The sequence below is a fragment of the Mobula birostris genome, chromosome 3 (assembly GCF_030028105.1).
Source record: "Mobula birostris isolate sMobBir1 chromosome 3, sMobBir1.hap1, whole genome shotgun sequence".
Taxonomy (NCBI): Eukaryota; Metazoa; Chordata; class Chondrichthyes; order Myliobatiformes; family Myliobatidae; genus Mobula; species Mobula birostris.
Window position 1 is genome coordinate 218,242,791 of NC_092372.1, and position 26,551 is coordinate 218,269,341.

Consider the following 26,551-nt stretch of genomic DNA (forward strand, 5'->3'; position numbering starts at 1 on the left):
CTCCAATCTGACGGCACGAACATCGATTTCTCCTCTTGGTAATTTTTCCCTCCCTTTCCCTCTTCTATTCCTCACTCTGGCCTCTTACCTCTTCTCCTCACCTGCCTATCACCTCCCCCTGGTGCCCCTCCTTCTTCCCTTTCTCCCATGGTCCACTTTCCTCATAACAGATTCCTTCTTCTCCAGCCCTTTACCTTTCCCACCCACCCAACTTCTAGCTAGTCCTCCATTCTATCACCTTCTAGCTAGTCCTCCTTTCCTCCCCCCACCATTTTAATCTGGCATCTCCCTTCTTCTTATCCAGTACTGAAGAGGTGCCTTGGTCTGAAACATTGATTGTTTATTCATTTCTATAGATACCGCTTGACCTGCTGACTTCCTCCAGCATTTTGTGCGTGTTTCAATTGAAGAACCTCGTCTTGGTTAGAACTCCAATATCAATAGGCTTTATGATTAAAACAGCTAATTGGTAGCACCTTCAGATGTGGTAATAGAAAGTTCTATCCTTGCGTGCTTAAGAATGTTGTTTAAGTTTATTCAGTCACTGTTGCTGAATCAGATGTGCAACCTTTCCCACCATCTTCAAGAGGTGGTGCCTCAAGAAACTGGCATCCAGCATTAAAGATTCTCACCATCTGGGACATGCCCTCTTCTTGTTACTACAAGGAGTACTGTTGCAGGAAAGCAGCACTGCATCATCAAGAGCCTCCATCACACGGGCTATACGCTTTCTTGCTACTGCCTTTGGGCAGGAGGTACAGGAGCCTCAGGTCTCACACCACCAGGTTCAGGAACAGTTATTTCCTCTCAACCATCAGGCTCCTGAACCAGAAGGGATAACTTCATTCGTCCCAGCACTGAAATGATTCCACAACAGATGGACCCACTTTCAAGGACTGTACAATTCATGTTCTTGATATTTATTGCTTGCTTGTTTATTTATTTATTATTTTGTTTCTCTTTTATCATTCCCTATTTTTGCACTCTTTGTAACTTTGTGTCTTTGTACTGTACTTCCGCTGTAAAACAACAAATTTCTTGTAACCTAAGAGAGTGATAACAAAGCATCACACACAAAATGCTGGGGGAACTCAGCAGGCCAGGGACCATCTATGGGAAAAAGGGTTTTGGCCCGAAAAGTCGACTATACTTTTTTCTATAGATGCTGTCTGGACTGCTGAGTTCCTCCAGCATTTCATGTGTGTTGCTTGGATTTCCAGCACCTGCAGATTTTCTCTTGATTAAGAGTGATAATAAATTTCATTCATATTCTGAAACAGTGAATTAGACTGGGAAGAGCTCTTTACATGTATGGAATATGAAAACAGATCAACATACAATTCTTTATTAAATTTTGCTATTCTAAAGAACTTTTGCTAATGAATATTAATTTTGTTGAATTGTATTATAACTTTATGCCATACTCACTTCACATTCATATAATCCAAGGTCGTTCTTCTCTGTGTTTTTGATAATCAGCATTGCAACTCCAAATTGTGGGTCAAAGAAAGTTTGGTACTTTGTCTTATTTGTTAGTGGTAAGCCACCAGTACTCCATCTTCAAAAAGAACAGAATAATTAAACATAAATGGCGGCAGTATGTAAGAAAACTCCGTAAGCATTAGTTCTAATATTTCAAAATCATGTTGAGTGAAAAAATAAATGAACCTTGACAACTTTATGATCAACTGGCCAATATTTAATTAGCCTGGATTCTGTTCCATTCACAAGGTGCAAAAAAAATCAAATAAATTGAAATATATTTTTACAGCTGATCACATTTACACATTGAGAGCAGGAAAGCCCCAGATTCATGGAAATTTGGAAAAGGGGACCAACACAAGAGAACTGACTGTCAGAAGAGAAAGACAAATTAAAGAGAGAAATGACTAACTGGTTTAGCTGAAGGACCAGAAATTAGCAGTGGTAACTTGAAGAAGGGAATCTGTGGAAGGGGTTGGGGAGGGTGAGGTGTGCGGATAAGAGTGCAAGTATATAAACATTTCAGACAAGAGGCCATTAAGAGTGTTTAGGATTGCAGTAAAGATACTACTAGCAATTTTTTATTTTGATAAGGGCATATCACAGGAACGCGTAAAAAAAACCTTAAAGGTCATAAAAATATGATCAAAATAAGTGAATTTTATGGAGGATCAGGGAAAGAAGGATAACTTCAAGGGATGGTCTTAGTTTCTAACCACTGTCTATGAAGCTATTGTCTTAACACAAAACCTCACTTGAGGAATGAAGAATTTTAAATGAAGCAAAGGAAAAACTGAAGCCTTTTAAATAAGAACCTTACCTTACTTGAGGGGCTGGTGCCGCTTCAATAGTGCATACAAACTGTGTATCTGCATTCTCGACAAATGGAATGTTTTTAAGATGGCTTACAATCCGTGGGGGCACTGAAATTCAAAACAATATTTTTAACTGATATGGTAAAGGTTCCTAAAATGGGTTTATTAAAATACCATTTAGAATATTATTTTACAAGGATGTCGTCGGGACTTCAGGGCCGAGTTGCAGGCACAGGTTGAATAGGTTTGGACTTTATTTCCTGAAGCATAGGAAAATGAAGGGAGATTTAATGGCAGTATATATGAGGGGAATAGGCAGGGTAAATGCAAGTAAGCTTTTTCCACAGAACAGGCCAGGCATCTATGGAAAAGAGTACAGTGGATGCTTTGGGCCGAGACCCATCAGCAGGACCGAAACGGTGACTATACTATTTTCCATAGAAGCTGCCTGGCCTGCTGAATTCCTCCAGCATTTTGTGTGTGTTATTTGGATTTCCAGCATCGCAGATTTTCTCTTGTATTTCCACTGAGGTTGGGTGAGACTAGAACCAGAGGTTTAGGATGAAAGGGGAACCTGAGAGGAAACTTCTTCTCTTAGTGCAGGGGTTCCCAATTTTTTTATGCCATGGACTAATACCATTGAGGAAGGGGTCTACAGACCCCAGGTTAGGAACCCCGGATCCTAGAGGGTGGTATGAGTGTGGGATGAGCAGCCAGCAGAAGTGGTGGATGCAGGTTCAATTGCAACATTTACAAGAAGTTTAGATAGGTATGGTGGGCTATGATCTGGTTATGGGTAGATAAGACTAGACAGCAAACTAGATCAGCATGGACTAAAAAAAAAATCAAGAACTCGAGGACATGGGTTCAAGGTGAGGGTGCAGATATTTCATATGAACCCAAGGGGCACAGTTTTGACCTTGATATGGAAATGAGCTGACAATGAAAGCGCTTGAAGTAGGTACAGGACATAAACCATATTTAAAGACACTTGCAGAGCGTCAGATAGGAAAGGTTTCGGGGGATATGGATCAAACAAAGGCAAATGGGACAAGATTAGACTGTGGTCATGGTTAGCGTAGACCAGATGGGCTGAATGGCCCGTTTCTTTGTGGTATGACTCTATAACTCTATAAATGGGCCAAAGTGCCTGTTTCTGTGTGGTAATGCTCTATGACGCTAAGTAACTAAACTATATACCTTAGCTATTGAAAATTTAGGGACTAGAAACTAATGTGTACAGAAAACATTTCTACTACCAAATGGGCATTCTCAGGGAAGTTGATAGATGAATTACTGTAAATCCCTCTTGATCCTGATGTGGATCTGCTCCTCTTTCCAACTGCACATTCAGCTGAAATTAGTACTTTATTGGAGGGATTCTCCAATGACTCCCTTTATGATTGATATTTGGCCCGTACAATATATAGATAAAGTTCCTCAAAACATGTCTGTCTTACTGTCAACTCTAACAAAAACAGAAAATGCTTAAAAACTCAGTACATCAAGCAGCATTGGCAAGAGAGACAGAGTTAAAGTTTCAGGTCAAAAGGCTCTTTGTCATAGTGTCTGACAAAGGATCTTTGGTCTGAAAAATAACTGCTTTGACAAATGCTGCCTGGCCTGATAAGTTTTTCTAGTATTTTCATTTGCATTTCAGTTTCCGATTTCTACAGGTTTAAAAAATATCATTACTATCAACTGTGCTTGGGATAAATCAATATCTTAAAAAGAGTACATGAAAATGGTGTCGGATGTTAAATGTTCCTTCAGAAGGTTGATATCCCACATATGCCATTTTATATGGTCAGGCACCCTCTTCATATCTGATGCATCATCTGAATTCACAGAATTGGTATAGTTATGCCTAGTCCAGGAAAGTTCAGTTATGTGAAAACTATAACTTAGAACTCAGTTTAAGCTCTGCACTGACAAAAGATACATACTTTAAAAATAAAACAGAATGCTATAATTTATACCAGGAAAAAAAGGAATTTAACATATTTACATTTAATAAAAGAAATCTATCATTAATACAAAAGAGATACCCAAAAATTGTAATCAAGTACCTTGTACAAGAATCTTTCCAAGTGTATTAGCATTCCCAGCAGCACTGGCTGCATAACACATATACTGCCCAGAATCAGCAGCATTTAGAGTATCTAAGATCAAGGTGCAGGAACCGTCCTCATCCTCAATAATAATGTGATGCGGGTCAACCTCCACAGGTTTGCCATCTAGTGGAACAACATGATTATGTTCAGAGCAATTAAATGAATGTTTGTGAGATTATCATATCAACCGATATCCATCATCAAACAAGAAAAGGTAAATGACATTAATTTAAACATCTGGTTTGATTAAAAACTAAAATGATCTTTTTCTATACATCACTTCCAAAGCCAATATGCAATTACAATTCATTACTACTCTTAAAAAGGATAGCCTTTTCAAACCCTGTTAGGAACTACCAAGATGTTCTTAAATAGGGAGTTCCAGGATTTGATTCAGTAAGTATGAAAAATTGGCAATTCACTGTAATTCCAAATTAGGCTGGCCTATAATCTGGAGGGAAGTTGCAAATGGCATCACTTCCACATTTAGTACTATGCAAAAGTTTTAGGCACCCTAGCTTTTTTTATGTGGTTTCAGATAGTATAGACTCCACACAGCACTGATCTGAGCATCATTGATGCTGTCTGAGATTACCAGGAGAGGCAGAAGCAAGCAAGACAGCCAAAGTCTGCAGAAGAACTGTGGCAAGTTCTCCAAGGTGGTTGGAACAACCTACCAGCCAATTTTCTTATAAAACTGCAAGACAGTGTACCTAAGATAATTAGTGCAGTTTTAAAGGCAAAGGTGGTCACTCCAAATATTGATTTGATTTAGTTTCTTACTGTTTGCTGCACCTTATGGTAAATGTTTTAATATTTAGCCACCTCATTTTATTATTGTTGCAAGCATCTTCACTTTACAGGATTCTTCTTTACATGTGCCTAAGACTTTTGTGCAGTATGGTACTTGCTGCCTTCGTACTTCTAGGAGTTAGAAGTCATAATTAAAAAAAATAAAAATCAATGCTGAAAACACTCAGCAATTCAGGCAGCATCTGTAGAAAGAGAAGCAGAGTTAACAATTCAGTTGCAAGACTTCATCAAAACTGGAAATATGGAATAATAAGATAGAAACAGAGAAACCCTACAGCATAATGCAGGCCATTCAACCCACAATGCTGTGCCGAACATGTACTTACTTTAGAAATTTCTTAGGGTTACCACAGCCCTCTATTTTTCTAAGCTCCATGTACCTATCTGAGTTTCTTAAAAAACCCTATCATATCCGCCTCCACCATTGTTGCCGGCAGCCCATTCCACGCACTCACCACTCTCTGCGTAAAAAAACTTACCCCTGAAATCTCTGTACCTACTTCCAAGCACCTTAAAACTATGTCCCCTCGTGTTAGCCATTTCAGCCCTGGGAAAAAGCCACTGACTATCCACATGATCAATGCCTCTCATCATTTTATACACTTCTATCAGGTCACCTCTCATCCCCCATCGCTCCAAGGAGAAAAGGCCAAGCTCACTCAATCTATTCTTATAAGGCACGCTCCCCAATCCAGGCAACATCCTTATAAATCTCCTCTGCACCCTTTCTATAGTTTCCATATCCTTCCTGTGGTGAGGTGACCAGAACTGAGCACAGTACTCCAAGTGGGGTCTGACCAGGGTCCTATATAGCTGTAACAATACTTCTCAGCTCTTGAACTTAATCTCACGGTTGAAGGCGGCCAAAACACCGTATGTCTTCTTAATCACACAGTCAACCTGTGCAGCAGCTTTGAGTGTCCTATGGACTCAGACCCCAAGATCCCTCTGATCTTCCACACTACCAAGAGTCTTACCATTAACACTATATTCTACCATCATATTTGACCTACCAAAATGAACCACCTCACACGTATCAAGGTTGAACTCCATCTGCCAATTCTCAGCCCAGTTTTGCATCCCATTGATGTCCCACTGTAACCTCCGACAGCCTTCCACACTATCCACAACAGCCCGAACCCTTTGTGCCATCAGCAAATTTACTAACCCATCCCTCCACTTACTGATCCAGGTCTTTATAAAAATCACAAAGACAAGGGGTCCCAGAACAGATCCCTGAGGCACACCGCTGGTCACCGACCTCCATGCAGAATATGACCCGCCTAAAACCACTCTTTGCCTTCTGTGGGCAAGCCAATTCTGGATCCACAAAGCAATGTCACCTTGGATCGCATGCCTCCTTACTTTCTCAATAAGTCTTGCATGGGGTACCTTATCAAATGCTTTGCTGAAAGATAGTTGCAAGAAGCAGACAACATGCGGATGGATGGAGATGACAATCTGTTTTAGAATGAGGCCAGGTTTTCCCTAATTCTACGCTGTTTTCAGTGCTATCTGGATTATAGATAAATAGATAAAGATTAATAAATAGATAGAAAGGGACAATGCTGGAAAAGCTCAGTAGATCAAAGAGTCAGAGGAGAGAAAAAAGCTAAGTTAGTATTACCATATACAAGGCAATCTACAGCAAAAATGCCCACTTCGGATACACATCAAGAAAGTGAAATCTGAAAGCTGCATCAGGCCCTAAATGGAATGTCGCTCCTCATGCTCACATAGGGCCTTTCTAAAACGCTGCAAATTAACACATTGATAAATAGGTTAGAGAGGGAGTGGGATGGAGAAATCATTTAGTAGGGAATGCAATCATCCAATCTACATTTGGTTTCCTTAATACGGAGGAGATCATACTGTGAACATAAATGCATTACACTAGATTGGAAGACATGAAAGCAGCCAGTGGAGATGAAAGAGCAGACCAGGAAATATGACTTAAACAGTAAATTCCAGGTCCATGGTGAGTGTTGTAGAAAAGAGAACAAGGGGTACAGATACACAGTTCCGTGAAAGTGGCAACACAGGTGGACAGGGAGAAAATGTTTGTCACACTTGTTTTCATTGCTCAGAGCACTGAGTACCATAGCTGGGGTGTCATGTCACTTGTACAAGATGTTAGTGAGAATGCACTTGGAATATTGTGTGTAGTTCTGGTCACTTAGCTACAAGAATGATGTCATTAAGCTGGAATGGGTGCAGTAAAGATGCATCGAGATGTTGCCGAGATTGGAGGGCTTGAGTTACAAGGAGAGATGACAGGCTGGGGCTGCTTTCTCTGGAGCACAGCAGGCTGAGGGGTAATGTTATAGAGGTTTATAAAATCATGATGGACATGGGTAAAGTGGATGATTACAATCTTTTTCCAAGGGTAGGGGAGTCTAAAACTAGAGGGCACAGGTTTATAGTGAGGGGAAAGAGTTAAAGGGGATCTGAGGGACAAGTTTTGCCCACATTTAGTGTGATGAATATATGGATTGAGCTACCAGAGCAAGTGGGAGCAGTAGGAACAATTACAATGTTTAAAAGATATTCAGAAAGGTACATGCTAAGGGAAAAAGAGAGGGATAGGGGCCAAATACAGTACTACTAAACTGTAGTTAAAATAAACTCAATCTTTATACAGTCCAGAAGTCAATCTGGTGAACCTTTGCCATCCCTCCAAAGCAAGAATTTCCTTCCGCAGTTATGGAGACTAACACTGAACACAATACTTGTCGTTTCAAGGTCCTGTACAATTGTAATAAGACATTCATGCACTCATGATGAAATGCAATGCTTGCTGAACCTTGGAAGACAGCATAAAATGTTTGCAGAAGAATTCACTCCCACTTATGCTACGAGTATTTCACAAGGATTGCAAATTGAACTAAAAAGTTCCATTTATATTTGCAAAGGATGAAACATGCACAACTTTAATTTCATTATGTATCTAAAAGGCATGGCTTTAAAGTGTGAGGGGTGAGTTTTAAAGAGACTCCTGAGGCAGGTTTGTTTACACAGAAAGTGAAAGGCACCTGGAATGTTCTGCCTGGAAGATGGTAGAAGTGTGCATAATAGCAACGTTTAAAGGCATTTAGACAGACACATGAACAAAGAATGGAAATACAGTAATGTGCAAAAGTTGTAGGCACATTATATATATCTAGGGTGCCTAAGACTTTTTACAGTACTGTGTTTGTCAACGTGGAGTGGAGAGTGACTTTGTAAATCTGGCAGGAGCAAGGAATGCTGGGAATGACGAGGGTGGAGAACTGCAGGAGGGGTGTAGAGTGCTAGGGGTGGGTGGCGAGGGTGCAGACACACCCAGCCCTGAGACACCAGGCAAGGTAATTTGATTCCAAACAACTGGTTTACCGATCATTACAGAATATCTTCCTAGTGCTTCCCACACTCTCCCCTCTCTCTCTTCTCCTTTTCCCAACCATGATTTCACTCTCCCTACCCCCTTCCCACTCTCAGTCCACAATAGACTCCCGTATCAGATTCAGGTTTATCATCACTCACATTTGTCATGGAGTTAGTTTTTTAATTGCAGCAAAGTTCAGTGCAATACATAAGATTACTGCAGTACTGTGCAAAAGGCTTAGGGCACTCTAGCCATATATACAGCAAGGATCTTTGCACAGTACTGTATATAGACAGGCAGATGTAAAGTTTAAATTGGCATTATCATTGGCACAGACATGGCCTGTTCCAATGCTGTATCATTCTATTTTTGAAGTTTATTTTTCTCATTCAGGACTCTGAGGCTGATCACAGCAGCTCTGATAGTCAGCTTAGGAGAGATCAGAAGTCAAATGTGTGATTTTCCTGTCCACATAGTCTTTCTTACCACATAAACAATGAACTCTTACAAGCTTCTCTGAAAAGATGGCAAAGGATAATAATAATATCTGTATTTTTGCCAGGATGCATATTATAGTCACATAATCTATCAGTAAACAGTGATATTACCTTTGTACCACGTGATAACTGGCCTGGGATTTCCAATAACCAGACACGCTAATTTCACTGTTTGTCCCATTTCAGCAGTACAATCTGCCAGTTTCTCCACAAATTCTGGGGGGTCTAAAAAAACACAAACACCCAATTAATTCACAGTTTTCTTTGTCCACTAAAGTTTCTGAATAAAAAAAATCTGGTTTTCTTAATTTGATTACAACATTAAAACCAAAAAAAGGTGCAGTAAATCATTGCAGTTCTTTACACAAAATGTCAAGTCCACTGGCCCAGAAGGTTAAGGAACATGGGATCCAAAGCAAGCTAATTGAATCCAAAATCAGATTGATGACAGGAAGCAGAGGATAGTAGAGGAAGGGTATTTCTATTGATTGAAAATTTGCAACTATATGTCTTTGATATGGAAAACTTGTCAGGGTTTGTTTATTTTGCAGCATCTTATCATGTGTCCTGTGGCGAATCTGTGGAATTAATTGTCACAGATGGCGATGGAGCCAACTCATTGGATATATTTAAAGCTGATGCTGATAGGTTCCTGATCAGTAAGGGTGTTAAAGGTTACAGGGAACAGGCAGGAGAATGAGGTTGAGAGGGAAAATAAAACTGCCGTGATCAAATGGCAGAGCAGACTCAATGGGCTGAATACCCTAATTCTGCTCCTATGTCTTATGAGCATGAGTGACCCACGTAAGGTGCTACAAAACACCTTGGGAATTGTTGTTACCACTTTTCACTACTGAAAAATTGATTATCGATTGTGTAGCACTGGGTTGATTTGCGACACTCAATATGGCTTTGTGTGTGGAAGATCGTTTCTCATGAACTTGATAGAGGTTACTGATGATATGGGCAATGAGAGCAAGGTGGTAGATTTGGTTTATATGGATATCAGTAACTCTTTGTAACATTACACATGGTGGGTCGCACTGGAAGGATAAACTTGCTGGCTAATTGGATATACAATTGGCGTAAAGGCAGAAAGCAGTGTGCCTCAGGCGATGGGGCTGAGGCCATTGTTTGTCATCACTATCAACAACCTGGATAAGAATGTACAAGGTATGATTGGTAAGATTACAGGTGACACTAAAACAGGCAGTATAGTGGACAGTGAAGGTTACCAAAAATTATAGGTAGATTTTGATCAACTGAGTAAGTGGGTCAAGAGATGGTAAATGGAGTTTAATTTGTATATGTGTGAGGTGTTGCATTTCGGAAAGTCAAATCCAGGCAGGACTTCCACAATGAACAGCAGGGCCATCGAGTGTTGTAGAATCTGGGGACCTTGGTTCACTGGAAGTGAAGTCATGGGTTGAAAGGCTGATGAAAGGTGCAGAGAGGACTTTATATTAAATAATGTATGTGTGCGGGGGTTTAACAGATTGGAAATGTATGGATAAAATAAAAGGGAAGGAGAGTGCAGGAAAGGTTACTTAAGTCTCCAGAATAAAAAAAAACAAAGTTTAGGGGGATAAGAATTTAACTTCAGGCAACATGGAGACAATTAGAGAAGAGGTTGGTGAATGCAGGATTGAAGGAGCAGCTTGTGGCTGAGCTCACTAGGGAAAAGGCAATTCTGGACTTGATGGCGTGCAATGAATCAGATTTGATTAGGGGACTTAAGGTAAAGGTACCCTTTAGAGGTAGCAATCATCATATGATGGAATTCACCCTGCAGTTTGAGAGTGAGAAGCTAAAACTAGATGTATCAATATTATAGTTGAATGAAGGTAACTAAAGAGGCATGAAAGAGGAGTTGGCCAAAATTGATTGGAAGGGGTCCCTGGCAGGGATAACAGTAGAGCAGCAATAGCAGGAGGTTCTGGGACTAATCCAGAAGACACAGGATCATTATTCCAAAAGGAGGATGAGGCAACCATGGCTGACAAGGGAAGTTAAAGAGAAGCATTAAAGCATACAGTATTTCAAAATTAGCAGGAAACTGTAAGGTTGGGAAGTTTTAAAAATCCATCAGAACACAATAAGTAAAGCAAATGGGGAGAAGAGATGAAGTATGAAGGTAAGCTAGCTAACAATATGAGGATGCCATAAATTTTTTCAGATATACAAAGAGTAAATCTGAGGCAAAATGGACACTGAACAACTGGAAAAAGCAGCTGGAGTAGTAGTAATAGGAAACAAAGAAATGGTGGACGAACTGAATAAGTATGTTGCGTCAGTCTTCACTGTGGAAGACACCAGCAACATGCCAAAAATTTGAGAGAATCAGGGGCAGAAGTGAATGTAGTCACTATTACTGAAGAGAAAGTGCTTGGAAACTGGAAGGTCTGAAGATGGATAAGTCGCCTCGACAAGATGAACTCCACCCCAGGGTTCTGCAAGAGGTAGTTGAAGAGAATGTACGAGGACTGGAAAATTGCAAACGTCACTCCACTCTTTAACAAGGGAGGCAGACAAATGATAGGATACAGTGGATAATGTTGTTTCAAGTAGTGGGAGAGTCTAGGACCAGAAGGCACAACCTCAGAATAAAAAGACATCCCATTAGAACAGGGATGAGAAGGTATTTCTTTAGTCAGGAAATGGTAAGTCTGTGGAATTCATTATCACAGATACCTATGGAGGCCAATACGTTGGATATATTTAAAACAGAGGTTGATAGGTTTTTGATTAGTGAGGGCATCAAAGGGTATGGGCAGAAATCAGGAAAATGGAGTTGTGAGGAAAAAAATAAATCGGTCTTGATCAAATGTTGGAGCAGACCCAATGGACTAAATGGCTTAATTCTGTTCCTTTGTCTTATAGTGTTATGGAAAAAAGACTTTTAGCATGCTGGTCTTCATAATTCAAGGCACTGAGGATATTGGTATGACTGTACGGGGCACTGGTGAGGCCACACTTGGAGTATTGAGTCCAGTTTGGTTGCACTGCTACAAAAAAGATGTTATTCAAGTGGAAGGTGTGCAGAAAAGATTTAGAAGAATGCTGCTATGACTCGAAAGACTGAATTATAGGCAGAGGTTAGATAGGCAAAGGTTTTATTCTCTAGAAGACAGAAGACTAAGAGGCTATCTTATAGATTTGTATAAAATTTTTGGCATAGATTGAGTACACACACTCAGTCTTTTATCCCAGGGTTAGAGAATCAAAACTAGGGGACAATAATTTAAGATGGAAGGAGAACATATGTTTGTGGAATGAACACCCAGAGGAAGGGGTTGAGGTAGCTACAATAACAACTTTTATAAGATAGCTGGACAAGTACATGGTTGAAAGGTTTAGCAAATTATGGGTCAAACGCTGGGAAGTAGCTTGGATGGGGCATCTTGATCAGCCTGATTCCATGCTGTATAACTCGATGGCTCTTGAAAACATCAATAAAATATTTTATAGAATGTACAGTAAAGCAGTCCATAATGTGAGCATGAGTTAATTCAAATTACATTCATCATAGGATGCGACTGTTTGTTAGTGGGTTAAATATGACATTGTATATGGCCCATGAGAGAATCTAATGTAGTAGGTTGTAAGGACATATGTTTCTACTTCTGACTGTCAGAAAGTCATAAAAGTTTCTTATGGCTACAGGAGCAAAAATTACCTGAATTAAGACAAAGTCAAAAGGATGCCTCACTCAGAAATAAAAATAATATTTGTCACAAATGCGGGATCTATCTGAGATTGAGGCAGATTACAACGTATAAAATTACATTGATTACATCAGATTACATCTGCTTGCCTATTGCAGCAGTCCAAGGGAGGTGATGCCAAAGGTGGTGTAGCGCGGCGTCCATGCTGGGATGCGTGCTGGCTGTTTCCCGTCAGTGCTGTCATCTAGTGTTTGTTCAGTGGGAGATGAGCTAGATTGCGTGCATCCATGTGAATATTTTTCTGTGGGCTGCTGAGAGCTGCTTGTACTTGGCGATAATACCCATGCACCATCAATTTATTGGATGTCATTCAGGGACTTGGGCTACATATATTTTTGTGTGACTGTATGTTTACTTGCAATCTTACATGTGCTATATATGCCGAAGGCTGTGTATGACCAGCAGTAATGTGTTTTGCACTGTGGCCCCAGAAGAACGTTGTTTTGTTTGGGTATCATGTATGGTGGAATAATAATTAAAATTAAACAAACATCTGCATGAAGAAGAAACTTTGGATTACTTGCTCTAATTAAATCCATTCTTTAGAGCTTGGCGGTAAGTTACATAAAAAATTGTAGGACAAATTATAGAAAGGATAATATTTATACTATATGTAGCTTGAAATTATTAGCAACTATACAAATATGTTCAATAACTTCACTACTTCATTATGGTTAAAAATGTTTAATTATTTGGTGTATCTATATACTACTAAAACTCTCATGCTCTGTCTGCCTGCCTGTTTGTGACCTCCAATTAGCGCAAACGGTGCATTACAGCGGCACTTTTTTTGGCTAAATAGAATTAAAACGCGCTAACTTACAGAATGCAGGCAAAGTTCAGGGTTATATATTCGTATAAAATTGCTCATTTGCAAAAATCAACAGGCTCCCTTTTAACCCGCGAGCTGATCCGCCATCATGGAAATCTGGACGCGACAGCCCGACGCATGCACACGGCCAGTCTCAGCAGCGACACTTACTGGAGCAAAAGGGCAGGGCAGCTCTATTTCGAGGGGTCACATTCTGCTAATCACCATCAGCATGTACAGGATTGGCACAGATCTAACTGCCACCCATCAGTAAGAGTTAATTACATCTTATTGTAATGATGTACTTCGAGACACCCATAAAACCCCTTGCTGCACTCAAAGGACAGTGGTGACTATATCACATCCATTTAGGAGAGCGCAAACACATATCAAGAATAATCAGCATCCTTTGGTGTTACTGCTTCGTATCTTCTATCCAGCATTAGGGTAAAAAAAAATGGTCAGCCTAATTATGTCGCGTGGAGAGGGAAGGGGGACATTATGGTCAAGAGATGATGCCAAACGTTGTCGAGAAGTGGTACGGAGAGGGAGACAACAAGAATCGGATGAGGCCAGGGCCGCATGACTCCAGGATCAAAGAGTCAGGACAAAAAAAGATGAGAGAAGAAAAGACAGAGGAGGAGAGGTATGCACGTCTCCAGGATCAGAGACAAACAACAAACAGCAGAAGAGATGAAGAGACAGAGGATGAAAGGACTGCAAGTCTCCAGAATGACAACAAGAGGCACAAGGGTGGCAGATAAACCAGAAAAGATGCCATCAAAAGTGTCCTTTGTTTAACAAGGAGGAGCTATATTTGCTTTGCTACACGTCGTTCTTCTTTAATAAACTGAGGTTTTCTACTTCAGTTTCCAAAGCAAAGCGATACCAATAGCATTCAGGAAAATTTAATGTTCATTCTGGTCACATCAGACTGCACTACCCTTCTCTCAAAGGGTGCCCCAATGGGTCACCCCGTTGTCTAGTAATCCTTATTTCCAAATCACTGAGAAACATTTGTAAATTAGAAGCACAATTTTTATAGCTTGGATTTTATTATGTACTTACTCCATGCAGGTATACTGAAGTGCTGCTGGAAGCCACAAATGTCTTTCAACCATGATATCTTAATATTCACAGTCCGTGCCTGGAGAGTGTATTTACGTACAGAGTCTTCTCGCTCATGCCAAATTTCAAAGGATCTTTCATCGCCCTCCACAAAGTCATTTATATCAATATTAGTGAGCTAGGGAAAGTAAAGGAGTGTAAATTCTGGGTAATAATTTTTTTAAAAGGTGATTCTTATGTTCATCTTCAAGAATGATGAAATATGGAACATCATCAAAAGATCACACAGGTTTTACAAAGATGAACAGTAAATATTTTATTCAAAGGAAAACCCAGACCACTTGTTTTAATAAACTACATAGCTCCATATAGTGATACAATACAAAAAAATTCTGATGAGAGGCCTTGAAATGTTAACTCTTTATCACTACACAAAAGATGCTTGACCTCCTGAGTGTATAAATAATTTTATTTATTGAAAAAATAATAAATTGACCATCTAAATGTTGTGAAACAAAAGCAGAAATGCTTTGGGCTAGTTTTTGCTCTGTTGCACTGTGCGTTTTGTACCATATTACAAGTTGGCGATGACAGCACAAAAGGTCACATGTTCAGCACAATTCAAATTTCTACCAGGTTAAAAAAAATCACTGGCTTCAAAATCAAAGTAATTGCCCCGTAAATTTATACTAATTGAGAGAGTTTATAAACTTTTGAGCAGGCTCTAAAAACAAAATACTTTTGGCATATCTACCTTAATAAACATAAAAGTGAAAACAGAAAAAAGCTAGAAATACTCAGTAGTTCAGAGTGCATTTGTGGGGAAGAAATAGAATTGTATCTGTAAATTATGCCCAATTTGACATTTGGGCCCCAATTCTACCCCTGCAGTGAGTTACCATACGCACACAAAACTGTATGCATACAAAATTTTGTCACGTTTGTTCTTCCAAAGAGGTTAACCTACTTGTACATTTTCAACCCTTAATCAATATCTCCATGTCCTCTCTAAGCTCAGGCGAGTAGCTAATGCTGTTTAGTATTTAAGAAGGGAACCGGGGATAATCCCGGAAACTACAGACTGGCGAATCTCATGTCAGTGGTAAGGAGGTTACAGGAAGGAATTCTTAGGGATAGGATTTATAAACATTTGCAATTAGGGAGAGTCAGCATGGCTTTGTGTGGAGAAAGGCCCTTTAACAGTGATGATAAGCAGAGGGATCTTGGATTCCAAGTTCATACCTCCCTGAAAGTGGCTACACAGATCAACAGAGTGGTTAAGAAGGCATATTGTATGATTGTCTTTATTAGTTGAGGAAATGAGTTCAGAAGTTATGTTGCAACTTTATACAACTCTAGTTAGGCCACATCTGGAGTATTGTATACAGTTCTGGTTTCCCCATTATAGGAAGGATGTCAAGGTTCTGGAGAGGGTGCAGAAGAGGTTTAACAGGATGTTCCCTGGATTAGAGGGCATATGTTATAACGAGAGGTTGTACAAACCTGGGTTGTTTTCTCTGGAGTGGCAGAGGCTGAGGGGAGATCTGATAGAGGTTTATAAGATTATGAGAGGCATAGATAGAGTTGACAAACAGTATCTTTTTCATAGGGTTGAAATGTGTAATATCAGAGGGCATGCAATTAGGTTTAGAAGGGGTAAATTTCAAAGGAGATATGAGAGGCAAGATTCTTTTATACTGAGAGTGGCAGGTGCCTGGAATATGCTGCCTGGGGTGGAGTTAGAGGCAGATACATTTGGGATTTTTTAAAGAGACATTTAGCACATGACTGTCAGGAAAATGGAAGGATATGGACAATGTGTAGAAAGAAGGGGATTAGTCTAGTTGGCCATTTGATTACTAATTTAGTTGGCTCAGCACAACATTGAAGGGTCTGCTCTATGTTCTAATCCTTCAAATTTACTTGAAGGAATAAAAGTACATCGTTAAATCTTTATCTTTTAAACTGTCTTGTCACGAGGCTCCTAAAATCAATTACATATAAAAGAAGATAATTCTTAATTGATCCTTTTATAAAAACAATGAAAACAAAGCACTAAAGATTCAGATTTCTCCATGACAGATCTTTTTTGCTATACTAGCCTGACAATTGATTAATTTGCTGAGATTTCTGACAGAGGCTTATTACACTGATGGAAAGGCTAATTAGGAACATTAAAAACAATCATACTGTTACAGATGAAAGATTCAGTCTCACAGTGAGGTTTAGTTCAGGGCTGCCTAGATTTCTGATTCAAGCATGGTACCTGAGCATTGTACAGCAGGGTAAGCTAGGAATTATTTTTCCATGGAAATTAGGAAAAGCCTATCTAGGATGTAATTTCACCATCAACATACAGTAAGTGAACCTGCTCATATTTATTTGCATGGACTAGCAGGTTTTGGTCACACAACACCCAACAAAGCTATAGACATCCCTGGGAAGTGGAACTTGTGTTTACCATTTGAAAGAAAACAATACAATTCTGAGTTTGAAAGAAAATATGTAGTACCAACCTTCATCAGGTTTTTAAAGACATAACATTGTGTATCTGTCCTGCTGTCTCTTCTTGTTTTACAGATCAATAAATGGTTTTTAAAGAGAAAAGCAATACGTTTGTGACCTTTCCATGATAGTTTTGCACCAGGAGCTCCTTCCCATACGATGAAGTGCCCCTAAAGAAAACACAATTAAGAACAACTTTATTTTTGTGGGAATAATATAAAAGTATTCTAAAATGCTGCATACAGATCTTCAAATCTACATCAGATCAGACTGAATTAGGTGCCAATCCCAGCATCAGATAATTGTCACAAAGTACCAGCAACAAGAAAGAAATCAGCTGGTATGTAAGGGTCACTATTATCCTAAAGTCCTCTTGCAAGTCATCACGTTTCTATATGGTGATACATTACTTGTTTCTTCACCTTTACCAGATTAGCCCTGCAAAATTCACTGGAAGGATAAAGGAACCAAGGTTAGTTTCCTCTCATTGAGCAACATCTACAACACTAAGGCCCTAGATGCAAACCATTGGTTATGCTGGGCAGGCAATGTCATTCACATGTCTATCATCAAACTTCTAAGAAGCACTCTCTTCTGAGCTCTGTCATTATGAGAGGAAAGGATTCAACAATGGTTCAAACCATCCTTTAAGGTATACATTTTTCGCATTGTCTCTTGAAAATCTCTGGCCTATAACTACTTAGAATGGAGAAGGAGCATTTGACTTTGGATTAAAAACCTGTCGTGCATGTATTGAAAGCACACAGAAACCCTATGAGAAATGGCAGGAGGAGCTAGGCTACTAAAAAACTACTGCAGAAATCCCACCTCTCCCGGAAGTTCCGGGAGTCTCCCGCAAATTGATGGTGCTACCTCCCTGAAATGAGTTTTTGCAGGGTGAGATGTCTGCTACTGACCCATCTACCCTATCAGGCATCTTCTGCAGAAGAGTCTGCAGCTCCAACACTGATATCAAAAGTTATTGTAGAACCAACAAAATCCAAGTGGAAACAATTTATTCTTGATCCCAAAGGACCTCACTAAAGGAAGAAGACTGGCTTGGTAACTGAATCCCAGCAATTGCCCTTGAGGAGAAAACATTTCTACAGCCATGCAGGTAAATTGATAAATCAGTCTACTATTATCACATGAACTGAAGTATAGTAAACAAAAAAATTGTCTTGTCTCCCATTCATTCAGATCAATTCATTACAACAGTACATTGAGGTAGCACAAAATAAGGCAATAACAGGGTGAAGAATAAGATGTTAGTTACAGAGAAAGGGCAGTGCAGGTAGACATTAAGGTGCAAGATCATAATGAGGATTGTGAGGCCAAGAGTCATCTTATCGCACTAGGAAACTGTTCAATAGACTTACAGCAGATTAGAAGCTTTTTCAGGCTTTTGTATCTTCAGTTCAATGGAAAGAGGAAAAGAGAGAATGTCCAGAGTGGGTGGGGTCTTTGATTATGCTGGCTGCTTTACTGAGGCAACAGGAAGTGTACCCTGAGTCTATGGAGGGCAGACTGGTTTCTGTGATTTACTGAGTTGTGTCCACAACTCTCTGCATTTTTTTTTTTTTTGAGGTCAGGGACAGAGCAGTTACTATACCAAACCATGATGCATCTGGACTGGAGGCTTTCTGTGGTGCATTGATAAAAATTGATGAGTGTCAAAGGGGACATGCCAATTACAACAGTTTAAGCACAGTACCCCCTAAAGGTGGTAAAAAAAAGATTTTGGGGATATTTTGCTAGATAGGTTAAATTCTTCAGTTTATTTAATGATGAATTGGGTAAATCTAAAAATCAAAGTAGACAGACAGAAAATATTCTTGCAGAGCGAAAACTAAAAAATAAACATTCCTTGCTGTTGTAAAGAACTGCCATGTGAAGCACAGCCATGCAGCATATCACCTTCCTCTCTTCCTATGAATCTGTTCAATATGCGAACAGATAAATTCGTTAAATTTATTAAAGTTCATGTTTCTGGGATCACATGAATCTGAGAAGCTGAATTCAGTAAACTTGGTAATTTGTGGCAGAAGATAATCATGAAACCTGAGGATATAGCAAAAATAAACTGGGCCATTAACAGTGCTGATCTGGTCAACATCTGACTACAATTCAACTTTACACTGATTTTATTTGAATGTCCACAGGAAAGAAGAAAAGTAGCAAATCATTCAGTACATTGAGCCTGTACCTCAGGGATACCAGAGAAGGGAACTCAAATAGTAGGAGCAGCAGTGGGCTATTCAGCCTTTCAGGCCGCTCCACCACCCAACAGGAACATGGTTGATAATCTATCTCAGTGACAAAGCCCTGCTCTTTCCCCACTTCCCTTGATACCATCTGCATTTGGAAATAGTCCATATGGTTCTTAAAAATAATTTTTGGCATGGTCCCTACAGCCATCACAGTGAAGGATTTTCTTATTTTTAGTTCTCAACCTCTTTTTCTAAAAATCTGAGACTGTGATCCTTGTTCTCCAAAGCCAAGGGAAGCATCTTTTTAAAACCCTTGATTGATTTATTTCAATTGGACCTTGTCTCAGTTTTCTAAATTCTGGTGAATACAAACCTTGTTAGCTTAATATTCCTCATACAGCTGTCCTATCATCCCAGACTGATGAATTTTTGCACGGTATCAGTAACAAATCTTTCCTTCACTGTCATTTATACAGAATTGCAGAATACACTACATCAGCTGTACGAGCTTAGGAAGGTTGACTGCATCAGCTTTCCCAACGGCAGTCAGGTTCAGCAATAAATGTTGAACTTCCTACAGATGTTCTTTTGCCATTAAAATATGATTTTATTGTTAATGAAAAAGATATTTTTAAAAATACCTGTCTGATTGGGTCACCAAGAGATTCCAAAGTCCCAGGATAGTTTTCAATCATGGAAACATGCAAGTTATTATCAGCTTGCTTGGGAAGTGCAGACACTACAGCATATGCTTCTTCTAACAAAGCACAGTTTTTATTGCTTCTTGCTTTGTTGCAAATTAGCTCCTGAGAATGAGATGTAAATTAAAAATTATTGCACAAGTTTAAAAATCTATTAAACAAATCAGAAACACATAATTCTTAATTTGCAAATTGTTTTCTGATGCTTCAGAGGGCAAAACAATTAGCATTTGGACTCCAGCCAGATTACTACAAATGTTATGGTGAAGGGGAGTCATCATTAAAAAGCTATCAGTCAAATACTGTTTAACAATAGATTCAAGTTCCATAGAGAGTGGATTCTAGATAGAATAGTAAAATACCAAAGATGCTGGAAATCTGAAACAAAAACAGATACAACACTCATCTATTCAGACAACATCTGTGGAACAGAAATGTTGTTAAGATTTCAGGTTATGTACTTTTATCAGAATTGAAAATATAATGGAAAGATAATTTTTAGATACAGGGGAAGTGGGGAGGAGAGAAAGTTGAGAAGTGAATGGCTGTGATAGGAGGATGGAAAGATGCAATGCCGAGACAATATGGGATTTCTAGAAATAATACGACATTTAGATAATAATGGGACATCTAGCTCTGGAGGAGGATAAATGGAGTAGGAGATTCATTATCTGAAATTACTGAACCTATTGTCTGGAAGGCTACATTATGCCTGGTAAAAATTAAAGATGTTGTTCCTTAAGTTTACATTGAACAGAAAGAGTGTAGAACGAGGAAGTTAAATGCCAGGTAGCAAGAACTTCCAGTCATGGCTGGAGTCTGAATGGTGTTTTCTGTAAAGCAATCATCCAATCCGCATTTCTTGTCCTTGGTGTAATGTTTGTAATCTGAAGAGAAAAATAAAAGCATTGATTTATGCTAATTGGATACTTCCCTGCAGTATCACGAACATTTATCAGCATCAAGTGTGCTTAGCGCAAGTGCTGAGAAATTTAGAATTTCAGTGCCAGTCATGAAGTTGCAGACTTGCAGTCCACTCTTTACTTGCTGTTTCATAACTGCATCCCGACTTTGATACACCCTGATTTTCTTACAATAAATCTTTATTACACAGCACGAGAAACCTGCCTGCTGCTGCCAGGCTTAGCATAGGAAAAGCAATTTAATTGCAAGAAATATTTTTAATAGTTTTTCATGTGAGGAATGTTTAAAAATATTCAAAACTCATTGATTTTGTCAGCTAGTTAAACAGGCATGATTTAGCTGGCTGTTAGTTATCCACAGCTGCTTCATGTGTGAAATTGGTTTTGCCTCTACCTTCTCATTCCCACACCTTAAAATTAGTTGTACTAGTTGCCATGGATGTAACGCCATTTACAAGGACCTGATAGCACTGGATCCTTTTTAAGGAAAACATACTTACCTCAAAGTTCAGCAAGTCCTTGCCCAGTAGATTTCAAGATAAGACCACAAGACATAGGAGAAGAACTAGGTCATTTGGCCCATCATGTCTGTTCTGCCAGTCAATCATGGCTGAGCACACATTATTTTCCACTTCCTCGGCCCACTCCCTAGCCTTCTCCCCGTAACCTTTCATGCTGTGGCCAATCAAGAACCTATTAATCTCCGCCTTAAATACACTCAACGACCTGGCCTCCACAGTTGCCCGTGGTAACAAATTCCACAAATTCACCACCATCTGGCTAAAGAAATGTCTTCACATTTCTGTTTTAAAATGGATGCCCATCTATCCTGAGGCTGTGGCCTCTTATCCTCAACTCCCTCACCATAGGAAACATCCTATCCATAGCTATCCTGTCTAAACCTTTCAACATTTGAAAGGTTTCATGAGATCCCCCTTCATCCTTCTAAATTCCAGCAAGTACAGAGTCAGAGCCATCAAACGTTCCTTGTATAACTTTTTCATTCCCAGAATCATCCTTGTGAACCTCCTCTGAAACATCTCCAATGCCAGCACATCTTTTCTTAAACATGGAACCCAAAACTGTTTATAATACTCAAGGTGAGGCCTCACCAGTGCCTTATAAAGCTTCAGCATCATATCCTTGATCTTGTATTCTAGACCTCTTGAAATGAATGCTAACATTGCATTTGCCTTCCTCACCACTGACTCAACCTGCAAGTTAATCTGCACAGGGATTCCCAAGTCCCTTTGCATCTCAGAGTTTTGGATTTTCTCCCCATTTGGAAAATAGTCTACATGTTTATTTCTTCTACCAAAGTGCACAACCATGCATTTTCCACTTTCTTGCCTATTCTCCTAATCTAAGTCCTTCTGCAGACTTACTGTTTCCTCAACACTACTTGCTCCTCCATCAATCTTCATATCATCTGCAAATTTAGCAACAAAGCCATCAATTCCATCATCTAAATCACTGACATACAGCATAAACAGAAGCGGTCCCAACACCAACCCCTGCAGAACACCACCCGTCACTGGCAGCCAACCAGAAAAGGAACCTTTTATTCCCACTCACTGTCTCCCACCAATCAGCCAATGCTCTAAACATGCTAGCAACTTTCCTGTAATACCTTGGCTCTTAACTTGGTAAGCAGCCTCATGTGGCACTTCTGAAATTCCAAACAGACATTTAACACCCACTGCATCCCCTTATCTATCCTACGTGTAATCTCCTCAAAGAATACTAACAGATTCGTCAGGCAAGATTTTCCCTGAAGGAAACCATGCTGACTTTGTTTAATCTTGTCCTGTGTCACCAAGTACTCCATAACCTCATCCTTAACAATCAATTCCAACACTTTCCCGACCACTGAGGTCAGACTAACTGGTCTATAGTTTCCCTTCTGCTGCCTCCCACCTTTCCTAAAGAATGGAGTGACAGTTGCCATTTTTCAGTCCTCTGGAACTATGCCAGAATTCAGTGATTTTTGAAAGATCATTACTAATGCCTCCATAATCCCTATTGCTACCTCTTTCAGAACCCCGGGGGTGCAGTTCATCTGGTCTGGGTGACTTACGCATCTTTCGGTCTTTCAGCTTTTTGACCACCTTCTCCTTTGTAACTGTAACTGGACTCACTTCTTTTCCCTCATACCCTTCAACATCTAGCACACTGCTTCCACAGTGAAGACTGATGCAAAATACTCATTTAGTTCATCTACCATCTCCTTGTCCCTCATTATTTCTCCGGCTTCATTTTCTAGTGGTCCTATACCTACTCTAATCTCTCTTTTACTTTTACATACTTGAAAAAACTTTTACTATCCACTTTGATATTTTTTGCTTTCATATTTCATCTTTTCCCTCCTAATAATTCTTTTAGTTGCTCTCTGTAGGTTTTTAAAATCTTCCTAATCCTCTGTTTTACCACTAATTTTTGTTGTTGTATGCCCTCTCTTTTGTTTTTACATTAGTTTTGAGTTCCCTTGTCAGCCACAGTTGTACTAGTTTGCCATTTGAGTATTTCTTTGTTTTTGTAATACATATATCCCACACCTTCCTCATTTTCCCCAGAAACTCAAGCCATTACTGCTCTGTTGTCATCCCTGCCAGCAACTCCTCCCAGTTAACTTTGGCCAAATACTCTCTCTCATTCCACTGTAATTCCTTTTACTCTAGTGAAATACTGCCATGTCAGACATTTCTCCCTATCAAATATCAAGTTGAAGTCAATCACTGCTTCCTAAGGTTTCCTTTACCTTAAGCTCCCTAATCGCCTCTTGTTCATTACAGAACACCCAATCCATAGCTGATCCCATAGTAAGCTCAATGATAAGCTGCTCTAAAAAACTATCTTGTAGGCATTCACTCTCTTGAGATCCATTATCAACCTGATTTTCCCAATCTACCTGATTTGATGCAATTCTTTACCAGCAGAGCCACACCATCCCCTTTGCCTACTTTCCTCTCCCTCTGATACAATGTGTAACCTTGGTCATTCAGCTCCCAACTATAACCATGCTTCAGCCATGATTGAGTGATGTCTACAACCTCATACCTGACAATCTGTAAGATCTCCCACACAAACAAAATACAGTGAATCCAAAAGTCTCAGTAATTATTATAAGCCATTCAACTTATAGTAGATGCTTCAGTTTTATGAATGGCAGACTATTGACACTTTTTGGTATCCATTAGAATTCCAGACAAACTACTTAAGAACATGACTCACCTTCAGAACAGTTTGATACTTCAGAAGTCTATTAGGAGGTTTATCCAAGTAAGCATGTATCGGCAGAATTGGGGTTTCTGATTGGTCCTGTGTAGAAGCTACTTCTTCTGTATATTTCTGCAAACAATAATATTAGCATTCAAATTGAAAGCAAATTTCCTGTTCTCCACAAAATATGTAACAATATAATCATATTTGACTACCAGTGATCAGGTATACATGCTCTATAGAACAGAATACATAATGCACTCAAGGAAAATGGCAAATTCAATTATTTAAGGGATGAAGGGTTCACTGCCAATACCAGTAATTTTTCTTGATTTTTAATTCCCCTTAAGATGTGTTGATGGTGAGTAACTCTGTTCCAGTCTTTTTGGTGAACGTACTCTTCTGGTACTACTGTACAGGGGATTCCAAAATATAGATCCACAATGATGAGAAAATGGAAATACAAATCAGGATGATTTGAGACTTAGGTGTACACCCATAGGTAATGTTCCAAGGGACCTGCTTCCCCTGTTCTCCTCAATGGGAAGTGTTATAGGTTTGGGAGAGTTATTTGCTCTTTCTTAGTCATTTTGTAATGGAAGCATGCATCTGCAGGGGAGCGAATGCTATATATGCCGTTCAAGTAGGTTCATTTTTCTGATCGGAGTTAAGCTTCTTTAGTGAGTTAAATCTATGCTCATCAGGTATGTGGAAAATATTGTATCACACTCCTGACTTGTTCTTTGCAAGTGGTGGGATTATTCTGAAGGGTTATGTCATAAATTTATGACTGCAAAAATTTCTATCTTCTGAACTGTTACTGTGACCAATGTATTCATCCTTCAATGCATCTATTTGCCAAGATTGATTAAATGAACTGCCAGCCATTTGAAGGTAGAAGAAGAACTAAATTCCATCATCTCCCAATTTGCTGATCTCTCTCTACATCTACAGTATGGAAGAACTTTGGACAAGGACTTTCAAGGACACTATGGCAGCAATTGTCACCCTTCCCTGTGCCAGTTGAACTCACAACACGCTATGAATGTCTATGACCATCTTTTCCTACAAACAGTGTCTCCTGGGGCATTGCTTCTCAGTTAGATACACAAAGCATTCACCCCTAATTGTCCTCTGTGGATTGGATTTCCTATTCCACTTCCTTTGGCTCCCTCTTCCTCAAAGGGAACCCTGTGGCCCATTTTCTCATTCTCCAGATCATAGTTAGAACCCTGCTGACCCTATGTCTGTCTCTCATAACATATGGCTGAAAACTTCAGTAAAGACTTTATTGATTTCCCATAAAAACATCGGAACAAAACAGCACTACTGATTCCAAAATAGTGGCTTTTTATCAAAAATTCAGAAGCTATTCTCCAACTACAGCTCAGACACATTGAAAGCTGCTGCAGACTCAAGAGGATAAGTGACCTGTTCATGCTTGTATTTCTTGTGCTGTTACCTGGAAATCTATTTAGGAAGCAGAACCAATGTCGTTATTTAACTGAGGAGATTTTTATGGATGGATAAGCATGAAGTAAACATTAAAAATGAAAATTTCTGTTCCTCTATGATACTAAATGAATTATTTAATGAAACTACAGGCCTAAATTGCTTTAGCAAAGTTGACATCTCACGAGTTTGGCTTAATGTTCTTTAGCATACTACTTACGTTGTAAAAGTCCTGGACGGCTGGATTAGTGATAACAGATTCAGCCTGTACACTTCCAACCAGATATTGTAAGTATTTATCAAATCCATCGCTGTTATTGATGAAACATAATGCAATATCGTCATCTGTCTGGCATTTCATGAGGTTTTTCAGGAAGGTGCTAAGAAAATAGGAAAACATAGTAGACTTGTCAAGCTTTATTTAAAATCCTCAGCAGGTCTCACTCTTGCACTTGGGACTTCATCGCCACCACAATTTAAGGGGTGAACAGCTCCCTTTGGATTAGGGATCTATTTAGCATAATAAAACAAACCTTAGGTGCTTGTAATACTATATTTGTTTTTTAATTTGGCACCCATTCATTCTTATCCTACACTGTCCCATTTTATTCTCCACACATTACCCTTATCCCCTCACTTACACACAAGACAGTTTACAATAGCTTGTTAACTTACCAGCCACTATGTCTTCAGGATATAGGAGGATGCTGGAGCACCAATACTGTCACAGGAAAAAGTCTGGGTGTCTAGACTGAACCAAGTCACTGGACCTGTGAACCAGTGTCTCTATTACCCGAAGGAGGGTCTTGGCCTGAAATGTCGACTATCTATTCATTTCCTAGATGTTGCCTG

The 26,551-nt window shown here is 39.4% G+C and overlaps 1 protein-coding gene across 1 annotated transcript in view; it reads right to left on the reverse strand.

Annotated features, from left to right (window-relative positions):
- obscnb (obscurin, cytoskeletal calmodulin and titin-interacting RhoGEF b) overlaps window positions 1-26,551 on the reverse strand; it is a 598,125-nt gene that overhangs the window by 131,586 nt on the left and 439,988 nt on the right. The window contains exons 102-110 of the mRNA XM_072254438.1: window positions 25,920-26,079; window positions 24,260-24,376; window positions 20,046-20,210; window positions 17,206-17,364; window positions 14,690-14,867; window positions 9,197-9,310; window positions 4,367-4,534; window positions 2,303-2,405; window positions 1,429-1,558 (exon numbers count right to left, since the gene is read on the reverse strand). Coding sequence (XP_072110539.1) covers window positions 1,429-1,558; window positions 2,303-2,405; window positions 4,367-4,534; window positions 9,197-9,310; window positions 14,690-14,867; window positions 17,206-17,364; window positions 20,046-20,210; window positions 24,260-24,376; window positions 25,920-26,079 — 1,294 coding nt within the window. The remainder of the gene's footprint in view (window positions 1-1,428; window positions 1,559-2,302; window positions 2,406-4,366; window positions 4,535-9,196; window positions 9,311-14,689; window positions 14,868-17,205; window positions 17,365-20,045; window positions 20,211-24,259; window positions 24,377-25,919; window positions 26,080-26,551) is intronic.